At 37.1% G+C, this 12,820-nt stretch overlaps 1 protein-coding gene across 3 annotated transcripts; it reads right to left on the reverse strand.

The window, feature by feature from the left end:
* Positions 1-539: 539 nt before the first annotated feature.
* LOC109704565 (putative S-adenosyl-L-methionine-dependent methyltransferase MSMEG_1480/MSMEI_1444) lies at positions 540-11,681 on the reverse strand. 3 transcript variants are annotated; one of them, XM_020225312.1, is made up of 5 exons: positions 11,389-11,681; positions 8,643-8,821; positions 8,443-8,563; positions 7,708-7,832; positions 540-1,025 (listed from the first exon to the last, which is right to left on the reverse strand). In XM_020225312.1, exons 1-5 carry the CDS (start codon positions 11,657-11,659, stop codon positions 960-962), a joined length of 762 nt encoding a protein of 253 aa, XP_020080901.1. In that variant the 5' UTR covers positions 11,660-11,681; the 3' UTR covers positions 540-959. The 3 variants fall into 3 exon arrangements, with proteins under 3 accessions (XP_020080901.1, XP_020080899.1, XP_020080900.1); XM_020225310.1 differs by having other exon boundaries at positions 547-1,081; positions 11,389-11,678; XM_020225311.1 differs by having other exon boundaries at positions 917-1,121.
* Positions 11,682-12,820: the final 1,139 nt, after the last annotated feature.

The raw sequence follows: 12,820 nt of genomic DNA on the forward strand, positions 1-12,820 counted from the left end.
TAATCGCAACTTTCTGCTACGAAAAGTCATATGCTGTGCAAGTTTAACGCGTGCTATCCAGACTGAAGTGCATCTCTTACAACCTCTCGTAATCGACCACACTAACTCGAACCTATGCGGCATGAAAGTATTTTCCCAACCGTTCCTTTTTTGCCCGTCTGCAATATAAGCATAGACCCATCTGGAGCAGCAAGGTTGAATAAGAGGAAAGACATGAGGAAAGAGAGTATTAGGCTGTTGCGGCACCATCTAGCAACGAAACTTGGCAAACAAAAAAGTTTGGAGCTGCACAGAATAAAATTATATGAATTCTGATCCAAATAAGAAACGCCACCGATCTGGAGTGGAGTTTTGCTGATTCATAAATGGTTCGGGGGATTTAATTACAGTGCTTCTCTTAATACACTCTCAGAATACCACTTTACTCGAATAGAATAGACCTTTATAGCAGGGAAAACACGCACGTATTCAATTGGAGAAGATTTTGATGTAGATTAGGGATTATTATTTGTCGATAAGTCATCTTCCCTCTTTACAAATCTTGATGGCTGCTGTGTAAGTAGTATATTCTGCATGGAACATAAAATGTTCCGTCGTCTAGTGGACCTAACCATAGATTAACTAAAAGGTTGTTTGCAATGTTGTTTGAGCAGCTGTTTGAAGAAGCACTAAAAGGCTGTTTGCAATGTTGTTTGAGCAGCTGTTTGAAGAAGCACTAACAAAATTTTCATTAAAATTCTTCCCTACTAGCTTCCTGCACCAGCAGAAGCAGAAGTTCCAAACAGTGAACCTCTTTTCTGCGCCCACAAACTACTTTAAGCTTCCGTCCACAACAAAAGCTCCTTGGTTTTTTTTGGTTGCTAAAAGCTAAACTACTGCTTCTTGTAGTAGAGAAGCTTCTTTTGAGAAAGGGTAAAGAGGCACATAAACATACTAGCATAATGATTCAAACCTTGTCTTCAAACTTGTTTCCTTCCAAGCAGGCAGGTAATTCTCCCAGAAAGATGCTCCCTTTCATGGCTAAACTGCTTATAACAAGCAATAAGTCATTCAAGCTGGCCAAAGTCGACAAAGGTAGCCCCTAGAAGGCACCAATTGTTAGTATCCAGAGACCACCAACCCTAAAAAGAGTAATTCAAAATGAAATCCAGGAACTCAATGAATATGGTCTAAGCTGCCTATTGTAGCCCAATGTAACCCAAATCAATAATAAATATTTATCATAGAAAAGAAACTGGAAAGCAAACATGAGTCTTTCTGAACAATAAACCAACTAAAATGTAAAAACTAGAAGGAACCCATTTAAGGAGCTGACAATTGCAGTCGATTTACAGCGTCCATGGGAATCTATATATATATATATATACACACACACACACACTAAAGTCCGTGGGAGAGGCGTGCTGCTCCACACGTGCTTCTCCCACCTCCATTCAACACCCTTTTCAATAATATGTCAACGAATGAGAAGAGAACAAATGTCCAATCAAAATTCTCGACGCAGCTGATGCACCGTAGACCAACTCTAAAATATATTTTTAAAAAACATTTTTGTACTACAATTAAGTTCTTTAAATATTGTATATCACATATATCATATCATATTTTATTTTAAAATACTAATTGTTAAATGTTAGGAATAATTTATAAGATATATTTATACATTTGGTTCATTCTTTTTTCCCCCTCTTTTTCCTACTTAAATGGATAGAATGAATCCTCCTCAATTTTTTGGTGTGCCTGATGCACCATAGACTAGCATGAAGTTAAGATTTTTAAAGCTACTTACGTATAACACATAACTTTTATGCATAAGTTTCTTAAATATTGTATCACATTAGTCATAGAATAATTTCTTTAAAATATTAATCATCAAATATTGTGTGTAGTATATAAGATATATTTATATACCGGATTCGTACAATTATTCTTTTCTCCTTTTCCCATGAATCAATACACGCAATCAATTTATAAAGGGTAAAGAACCCCCCTCAACATTCACCAATTTGAAATGGGCTCTTTAACTTTGTATATTTAATATAATAGCAATTTTGGCAATTATATCCCCTAAACTATATCACATAGTTCAATAGGCTCCTCTCATAAGTGGACTTACTAATTACACAACCATTTCAAAATATTTTTTTTTAAAAAAAAACCTAATTTTTTATCATCCAATTTTGATAAGTAGACATGACGACTGAAGAATAGGTTGAACCAAACTTTCAAATTTTATCCATTTTTTTACATTTTGGAATACAAAAATAATTGTTTGAAGCTTTATAAATACATACAACCAGTGATTATGTAATTAGTAACTTTAACTGAATAGGGGGGTCTATTGAACTATTTGATAAAGTTTAAGGAGTCCAAATGTCCAATTGCCAAAATTTAAAGTCCCGATGTCAATTGAAAATAAAGGCTAGTGAAATTTAAAATGAGTAAATTTTTGAAAATAAAAGAATATCACTAAAGGTATTATGGAACTTCCTCCCACGTCAGCTGAGATGTCAATGAGAGGATTTCAAGACTAAGTTTTCAAAAGTGCACCTCAAGGATGTTAATGGCCAACTTGCTCTCCTATTTACTTTTTTTTTTTTTGCTCCCTCACATCTCACCATTTTAGTAATTTCACATCAAATGTTTCCCAATCCTCTTCCATGCTCCCTTCTCCTGACAGTAATATTATTGCCTAAACCTAGTCTACGATAGACCACCAAACTAATACTAATAAATTTAGAGAAAAAGATATTCCAATATTATTATTTTAATATGAAGTTTTCCAAATGTTACAGGTTACATCCAAAAGTACAAAGTTTTTAAAGTAATATCTTAATAAGTGAACTTTGAAAAATGATCTGTAATGGAATTGGTGCATACACCATTTAAAAGTTACATATGTAAACAATTCATTCATTTTCGTCATTTATTTTATATACAACTTAGAATAGTTTTTTCTTTTGTATCATTAATTTTTTAGACTACTTGAATCTAGATAATATATTTTTACTAAGGCTAAATTACATAAAACCCTCCTGTTAAAACCCGATTTTTTCACTTTCCCTCCCTGTCATTTAAAAACCTACACTTTGCCCTCTTGTAAAATGAAAAATGTTCACGGAGGGGGACGGGGGGGGGGGGTTTACGGTGTGTAAAATGACCATTTTGCCCCTCACTATTTTCGTCTTCTCCCTCACCTTCTTCAACCGCCGCCTCGATCAGCCGCATTCACACCTCGATCGGCCGCGATTTCTCTCCATTTTCTTCTCCACCTGCTCCCCTTCTCCTCCTGCACCCTCGCCGCCCCTCGATTTCGCCATAGGGAGGAAATCGAGGTGGGCGTTGATGGAGAGGTAGGCAAGGGCAACGAGGGCGAAGGCGAGGCGGCGGAGGAGGGCGAAGGGGATGTGGGCGAGGGCGAGGCAGTGGAGGAGGGCGAGGCGGCGAGCCGGAGGGAGGCGAAGCAACAGGGAAGAGGGCGGAGGGGTATTTTTGGTATAAAAAAAATTTTATAACGGAACCCTAACGGATCACTAACGGTAGGAGGTGAAGTATACATTTTTCATTTTACAAGGGAGCAAAGTGTAGGTTTTTAAATGACAGGGGGGAAAGTGAAAAATCGAATTTTTACAGGGGAATTTTCTGTAATTTAGCCTTTTACTAATTTTATATGTTCTTTTCCATAAATATTTAATTTAACCTTATTGAATTTCCAAAAATATTTATTTGAATTAAAAAAATAATTATTATGCGAAGTGTGGGTATGTAGGCTAGTCTATAACTATACACAAATTTTTGATATTCCGGCCGTTGATGATGCTACGATAGCCATTAAGAAGTGAGCCAATCCGATGATACCACGTGTAATAGAAACTTTGGATGTGCTTGGTGCCCTGCAGACCGATTGTAAAATATACAAGAAAGATAATTTTTTGGGCTAAAATGCACTTTACCCCCTTTATAAAAGATAAATTTTTTAGCTAAATTGCACTTCACCTACTTCAATATATTACATGTTGCACTTAACCCCTTGGATGAAAATAATATGCACTTCGCCTCTTTGGAAACTTACGTTGTTAGCACTTAACCTCTTAGATAAAAAATATATACATACACTTCACCCCTTGAGGAGGAAAAAGAGTGAAAAATAGAGGCACTTAACCCCTTGGTCACTTCACTATTTTTTTTAATGCTATAATCTAATAAGGTATTTTTGATCTTTTGAGGGGGGTTAAGTGCATATTGAGGGGAGTTACCTGCATTTTAGCCAAACTTTTGTTACAATAAGTTATTTAAATATTATATATCACATATATCATATCATATTTTATTTTAAAGTACTATCATCTATTATGTCTAATTTATAAGATATATTTATATACCCGACTACAACATTAACCCGATATATTTATAAGATATATTTTATTTGGAATAGTCCTATATATAAGATATTAAAGGACTAAAACCTCTTAACCCGACTACAACATTTTGGGCAGCAGTTAAGCCGAAGAGGTTAAGACGATTAAGCCTGCTAAGACCAGAGTAGTTCTAGGATAGGTGATCCCCCGAAAAACGGGGCGTCACAGTTGGTATCGGAGACAATCACCAGCCTAAAGTGTGAGATGAGTATCGACTGACTCAAAATCTAGACTAAAACCAGGGTCTGAGAATGATAGGTTAAACCGGGATCTGAATGATAAGGCTGGCAAAACGAGTCTCGTATCGTCTGGTGCTTGGGCATATATATGATTTTTACTTAGAAGATAAAACATTTTGTTTTACATCATATATTATCAATTTTGTTGTAAATGTCAAGTAGAGAGAAATGCATAAGAGTTTTTTTTTTAAGTTCTAAACTGCATGTTTTATTTTTTAGCTTTTTACTTCCTTCGTAATAATGATTCAATTTGCTGTTTAAATGCTTGGGAATATTAAATCTATTTAAGCACTCTTTGTTTTATTTTTTATTTAAAAAAATTCTTGTAGATGGTTGGCATTGATGATATTTCTGAGATACAAATAGGGTCCGTAGCACAAGGAATTGTAGCCATTGCATACACAACAATACTACAGTTTAGACATCATTTACATATTGTTAAGGAGCCTATGACTAATATGGAGTTTGAAAGAACTAGTTATATACAAAGACTACTATTTGAGAGCGAACCAACATAATTGCCATCCAGCAAACCATCAAGAGCTTTACAACTATAACACTCATCTATACATACAACTGTTGAGCGTGCCTTTGGTTCTCTAAAAGGATCTTTTTAAATTTTGACATCGAGGCCTTTGATTCCTTTTCTAAACAGGTGGATATCGTACTAACATGTTGCATTATGCATAATTATATTATATCTCATAGTGGGGCTGAGTTGGTCCCAATGGAGGAAAAGTGGATTGCTCCATCATCTTGATCAACTAAGACATCTCGATTGCAAACTCCACGAGAATATAGAGTCGGAGCTCGTGAATCAGTTCAACTTAGAGATAGAATAGCATCACAGATGTAGCATAACAGGAATAACAGATAGAATTGTTGATATATTCTACGAATATGAAGAGTTTATGATTATAAGTTGTTCTGCTATGTAAAACTAGAATTATTATCTTTTAAATTATGTCATTGTATACTAACCTACATTTAACTTTGACAAATTTTTATTATTATTTTTTTTACTAACAATTCAGTTGATAGAGAATGAAACGCAAAACAACAATAGCAGTAGAAAAGGAAATTGGTTCCAGCGGAAGCCCAGTATAAATTGTTCATACGCTTATGGCTGATCAAGCACAAAACTGGTTTGAATGTCCACAAATCTTTTAAACCTCAACCTCTCAAGTCTCAACCATGCTGTGGTGGCCATAAATAAACATTTTGGAGTTAGAGTAACTGAAACAAATGTTATTAACCAGCTGCGAGCACTCTGCAGTAAATGGACACAAATCTTAAAATTAAAGGAGAAGAGAGGTGTCAGGTGTGATGACGAAGAGAAGAAGATTATAATGGGATGGGAGAGAAGGAGTACAGAACATACATTCGGGTAACTTATTTAATTGTATCATTCTGATATGTGACAATTTTGCTAAATTTGAATATACTTTTCAGAGGGTAATCCTAAAGGTAAGCCATACATCAACAAACCCATCGAGGACTATAATGAGCCTGCCTTGATTTGTGGTTCTGATCAAGCGACTAGAAAATATAGCAAACAAGTTGATCAATCACTTGGATTAGATACTGATACACAATTTAGGTAATATGAATGGCGAAATTGCTCAAGTTTGGATGATTTAGAATTTGCTGATTCATCTCAACCACCCATGTTCAAGGAAACAACACCATCTTCTTCCAAGATTAAAGTCAAAAGTAGTGGAGAGAAAAGGGCTCGGGGTGCTGAAATTAAGGCAATAAATGAGTTAGCTACATAAGTAGGTCATGTTGCTGCAGTGTTGAAGAGCTCATGAACTGTCCAGTTTTTTCAATTAACTTTTTTAGGCAGTCATGAAAGTAGTGACCACCCATCTGAAGATGGACTAATAGGTTTTTAAGTAGTAGAGTGCATTCCAACAGCTTTCCTTAAGACTTTTTCTCTTTTTTTTTTGGTGGTGATTCAATATTACATACAGTATTTGTAATAAATTATAATGACCATTTTATTTTTTATTTAATTATATTTGATTTTCAATTTTAATGATTATGGGATTCAATTATTAATAGACTTAACATAACATTTTTTTATTCTCACTTCCAAATAATAATAATTTTTAAATGAAAAAATTTCAAAAGTTATGGAGTAAGAATGTCTTAAGAATTTTGTCAAGAATTACCCTTTTTCTATACAAAATGGTATTCTGATCACTACATCAAAAAATATAATATGATCTAAACAAGAATTTTCTAACTACATCCATCCAAACACTGTGGTTGTATCTACAACAGTTACAACTGAGCATAGCCAAACAAGTTAATTTAGTTCTAAAAACTGCATCTTCAACTACAAGGTATGCAACTACATCGATCCAAATGGGGCCTTAAAGTGCAAGATTGTCACACCCCAATAATCTCACATCAGATAGGAATGGGGATGTAATTGGATATATAAAAGACTTAGACACTAATAATAATAACTGGGCTTAAGCATTTTGGGCTAGTGGTTTGGGCTCAACGAATTATTTTTGCTAGTAGGCTGGGTCATTACATTTGGTATCAGAGCCTGTTTACAAGCGAAAAATGTGTGGCGAGTCTCGGCTGAGTCAGGGTCTGAAAGACAAGGTGATAGACTATGCCGGAGTCTGAATGACAAGGTGACCGGCTATACCATGGTCTGAATTACAAGACTAGCAAGACGAGTCTCACGTCACCTAGTGATCTTGGGCTGTGTGTGATTGGACTAACGAGGACGTTTGGGCCTTAATGGGGGGAGTTTGTCACACCCCAATAATCTCACATCGGATAGGAATGGAAATGTGATTGGGTATATAAGAGACTTAGACACTATAATAATAATTGAGCTTAAGCATTTTGAGCCAGTGGTTTGGGCCCAACGAGTTATTGTTGCTAGTGGGCTGGGTCGTTACAAAAATCCTGAACAAGCATGTGGAGGGATATCCCTTATAGTTAAGGATACAGTTCTAACTTCCAACCAAACACATCACTTGTGGGAAAAAAAAGTAGAAAAGTAAATTATGATAGCATCAACTGACCTGAAGCGCCCATATACTCGGACGGCCACCGTTAAATCCATTTCTATAGAAACTCTCGAGTAAATTTGATGATTCTACAAGAATATGAATTAGTAGGCAACCTCGTGAAACTTTTGCTCCCACACCTGTCATATCAAAAAATATCAACCAAGATGAATACATCAGAATATGTCCAGAACCAAATATAGATGGTGTTGCAAAACTGCTGTTTAACACTGTATGAGAGAAGATAAAGGAAAAAAAATTCACAGACGACAATAATTACAACTATTTCTTTTTATTTACTATTTATGAGTGTGTTAGAGAGACAGAGAGAGAGAGTCGCCACTGAAGTCTACTAGACTCCTAAATGCTTTGTTATGCAGAAAAATTACAAGAAAGATCAATCAAACCAAGAAAAAAAAGGGAGAAAAAAGCACATCCAGCCATACTCTATATTTGGGTTTCTTTTATATCAACACTTGCAGTAGCAAATCAATTAGCATCCATTCTTGGTTCACTGGCAAGAACACGGCATTTATAATCATGGATAATCATATAACTTACAGATTTTTTATTCATTTTATGTTATCGGTCATCTATAGTATGAAAATCTGTACGTTCTTACAATAGTTGATCAATCCTCTTTCACATGTGGTGAACTAGGTACCCTCCAAAAAAAGCTCCCAATATATTAAGAGAAAATCAATATCCAACCATTATAAAACATCTTATGATATGGGTAAGGACACAAACCTTTGAACCTTTGAGATGCTACTTTGAAAATCCTTTCAGGAGAAACATCATAGAGAATAGAAGAGCGTGGCCAGTTCATCCTAAGTGGGCGAGTGTCCATACCATCTGTCAACAGAACAATCTATAAGGGATAAGAAAACATTTTTAACAAAGGTGATGTCAAGCAAGGCTATCTAGAACTTTTAGTCAAACTGATGTACCTGCCTAAGATCATCTGATCGGCTTACAAAGTTAAGCAATTTATCATCAATGTACTTTGTTGCTATCCTGTAATAACTTGGAGATGATCCAGTTATTGAAATTGCATATTCCTCCATATCACAATGATTGACGTCAAGAGAAAGAAGGCAACCCGCATATGGATCAATGAAGAGAGGATCTGTCATTTGCAATGTATATTATAAAACACTAACATATAAGTGTAACAAATTGATAATCTTTTGTAATCTTAACTTGTTGGTTGTATTCTTCCATCAAATTAGGAGACCAACATAATTGTCATCAAACTACCATGTAAGCAAATTTTGGATTTCTTACATTGCAATGAAGTGGCCATTTCAATCCGACTTAACTATCGAACGTCATGAGAAAGGGAAAATTACAAGGGAATGCAAAGCCTTGGGATTAATTGTACCGCGTGAAAGTTGGGGACCAATTTGATAACTCCTATAAAAGGTTGGGGACCTCTAGTGCAGTTAAAACACAATATACATCTGGAAATTCAGACCACAGTTTTTTTTAATTATCAAACTCTAATATTATCTTGCCTTAATTTGTTTATAAGGTTTATCATATTTATTGCATTTTGGACTTTTGTATGAACTTTGATGTTGCCAGGTACTATTTGTCACATTTTAAACCTACAAAAGGGATAAATCTTGTTTATCTGTATCAAACTTTGACTTAAAAATCCACCATGAATGATATAACTCAAGGATTTAAGTGCCTATCGGCATAGGCCGTATCTACCATTCCGTATCGTGCCAACAAAATATCGGTACAATATAGCCTCCATACCAATGACACAACTCAAAACTCTATTTTTTTTAAATTAGTAAGTAATTTACTCAATAAAGTTCAAAATATTTGATAATGATACATAATAAGTAATTAGAATATTTTATTGGTAAAGAAAATAAATATTTCATGCCAATATGTGTCGGGACTCATGTAATTTTTGTGGCTGGCATGCATCGATATAGCTCGGCACGCACTGTGCTGTACCGTGCTGGCAAGTTTTCAGCACCACACTGTGCCACGACACTTAAATCCTTGATACAACTTAAGTCTCTTGTAGTAAAAAAGGTTCTTAGGAATATTATAAACATCTTGGTGTCATTTTCTGCTCTAACTGGATGGAAAGTGTTAGCAGTGACTCATAGTTGAAAAACTTAGTTTGTGAATATCGAAAGATTGAGCAACTGTAATCTGGAGTAGCGCACATTCATACTGATCCTCAGAAGGAAAAAACATAAAGAAAAAGAAAAAGAAATTAAAGGAGTGAACAGGGATTCCTTCATTCCGTTCCCTTTTTCCAGCATTGATTTATAATGTTCAGTAAAGAGTAAGTTGCACTATCACCCAGTGTTTAAAAAAGCCCAAGGCGCACCTAGGCGCAAAGGCCTGTTGGAGCCTAGGCGCAAGGCGCAAGGCGCATGCGCGCGCCCGAGAGAGGTCAGGCGCACAAAAAACTAAAAGAGAAACTAGAGAGAGGCCAAGGGAGAGACAAAAAGCCTTAGAAGAAGAGGCGAGCGAGTTGAAGAAGCAAGGAGGAAGTGCCGGAAGCAAGGACAACCGGAGAGGGAGCGCCGGAGAGAGAGAGATGGCCGAGCGGGCGAGCGGAGAGGGAGAGGGGCCGAGCGGACAGGGAGAGGGAAGAGCGGACAGGGAGAGGGGAATAGAGAGATAATTGATGATTATTTAGGGTTTAGTTTAGGGTATTGGGTTTATTTTAGATATTTCAACCCGTTAGACCAATAAAATCTGGATCCAAACCCGTTACTATAAATATTACCTAGGCGCGCCTTGAGGGCGCCTTGCGCCTAGGCCCAGCCTAGGCGTGCGCCTGAGTCATGGCGCCCGCCTAGAGCTGCTCTAGGCGCTAGCCTGTGCGCCTAGAGCCTAGGCGCCTAGGCGCAGCGCCTAGGCGCGCTTTTTTAAACAGTGCTATCACCCCCTTCACTTTTCTGAAAGCTTCACTTTGACCGCCATATTTTAATAATTTAATTTGAACTTAATGCGCCCTAACTCTCATAAATATACCAAACTGGCGCATTCCGTCAGCTGGCAATTAAGTTCACCGACAGAAAGATGGCGTGGGCGATAGGCCAGCATTTTTAAGATGGAAAAGTTGGCGCCAAAAGGATATGTTGCTATGGAAACAAGCTTTGATCTTGGAAGTTCAAAATAACCATCTTATCAAATTGTAAGTTTTAATTTGCATGTTTGGTGCATCGGCATCCAAGTCATTTTCCCATCGATAAACTTAGCGACAGAGGTCCGAATGGGTCATCAGTTTAATACATTCATAGAAATTTGGAGATAATTAAGTTCTATTTAGAAGAATAGGGGTTAGCAGTGCAATTTGCCCTGCAGCAAACTAGAGAACCAACAAGCTAAATTTGGATCGTTTCATTGTTAGTATGGCTCGCCAAAATTTTCTCTACGGCATATCATCAAACAAGTTCTGAGCTTTAACATTAGAAGTATAAAAAAAACACGTTTTTCTTCTCTATTTTGCCAAATATAACGACAAACGGTACTCAAATACAGTAAGAGAAGCTCCGTTCTAAGAAGAAATTCACTAAAAATCATGGGAAAAAAAAGTTCCAGTTTTTCTCTTTTCAGCCACGATTCAAGCAACAAACGATCGAAAACCAATCCCACAGATCAAATGGGAACCCGAATGGGGCGAAATTAGGGCAAAAAAAAAAAAAAACTCGGGACCTGGGCGGAGCGATTCCCGGTGGCGGATCGAAGCTGCGGCGAGAGCGGATCGGAGGAGGGGGTCGGATTCGTCCCTGGGGAGGAGAGTGGCGGCGATCCGATTCGCCCTAATCGATTCGCTCCGCCGCCGCCGCCACGAGCGCACGATGCGCGGCGGAGGACGAAGCCGAGAGCGCGTCGCCGCCGCACCGCCGAGGCTCAACGCCGCCGCCATTTTCGCCGCCTCTCGTACGCTTCCCTCCAGATATTTATCTCCTTTCGAAGCCCGCATCGGAAAATGGCCGGGCAATTTTTGCATTTGGCCCCTTTAAAAAATAAAATTTCACAAACAGTTTCATCAAATTTATAATTACAATTTTGATTCTATTCCTACCTGGCATGAACTACATTAGTGTCTACAAGTAATCTTGTCATTGAATAATTTATTATGATATCCAAACAAGGCCTACAAGAATTTTCTATTTCGATTAAAAGTTAGGAATTTGATTTTTGCTCCATGGTCTTGGCATCCATAATTCGAACGAGTGGCATATATCAAGAATGTTGGAATGAGTTATCCAGTAAATACTTATTCATAAACTTGTTTGAGACGAGTAGAGCAAGGATGGAGAAGTGTGGAGGCCGGCAATGGGCATGGCCCCCCTACATTTTTAAAATTACAAGAAGATTCATTAGTAAGCTATTGAGAAGATTAAAATATTACAAACTTAGGGAGCCAAAAGAATTTTTTTTGAAAAAAATTGTTGGCTTGTGGGCTAAGACTCCACGCACAGCATTCATGACGCCGTTCCCACGCGCCTTCGCATGCTAACACGCACAGCATTCATGACGCCGCTCCCGCGCGCCTTCGCATGCTAACACGCCCATAGGCACACGTAAACAGTAATCTCTCTCTCTCTCTCTCTCTCTCTCTCAATCTTTCTCCCCGGCCCCAGCCTCTACTCCTCTGGCTCGTCGCCTCGCCAGACTGCCGAGTGCCGACCGCCGGTCAATTGTAATTTTATAATCGGATTGTCAATTATAAGAATTGAATATAAGATTTAGTGACAATATAATAGAATTACTTACTCTAAGTTGCGCTTTGGATCCTAAAAATGGTTGCAAATTTTTTAATATCGATGATATTTGTAATCTTGCAAAAATGTATTATCCTCAAGATTTTACTGAGTTTAGAAGAGAAGAGTTGAGAATAGAGTTTCGTCATTATGAATTTGAAATTTCACGACATTTCGACTTACAAAAATTGGCAACTATAATTGGCAACTATTTCTGAGTTATCTCAATGATTAGTGGCAACAAGAAAGTCAGAAATATATCCACTTCTCTATCGATTAGTTAACTTGTATTAATTCTTCCAATTTCAACTGCAACTACTGAACGGATATTTTCTGCTATGAACATTATCAAAACCAATCTCTAGAATAAGATAAAT

Source organism: Ananas comosus, unplaced genomic scaffold (assembly GCF_001540865.1).
Source record: "Ananas comosus cultivar F153 unplaced genomic scaffold, ASM154086v1, whole genome shotgun sequence".
NCBI classification, from domain to species: Eukaryota; Viridiplantae; Streptophyta; class Magnoliopsida; order Poales; family Bromeliaceae; genus Ananas; species Ananas comosus.

What these genes read in the sequence shown, in the direction of transcription:
- LOC109704565 (XM_020225310.1), bottom strand. Translation starts at nt 11,659, where the DNA reads ATGCGGGCTTCGAAAGGAGATAAATATCTGGAGGGAAGCGTACGAGAG. An exon ending in CCGGGAATCGCTCCGCCCAG is followed by an intron (nt 8,822 to 11,388) that starts GTCCCGAGTTTT and finishes TGCAAATGACAG; the next exon opens with ATCCTCTCTTCATTGATCCA. An exon ending in CGAGTATATGGGCGCTTCAG is followed by an intron (nt 1,082 to 7,707) that starts GTCAGTTGATGC and finishes GGTGCCTTCTAG; the next exon opens with GGGCTACCTTTGTCGACTTT.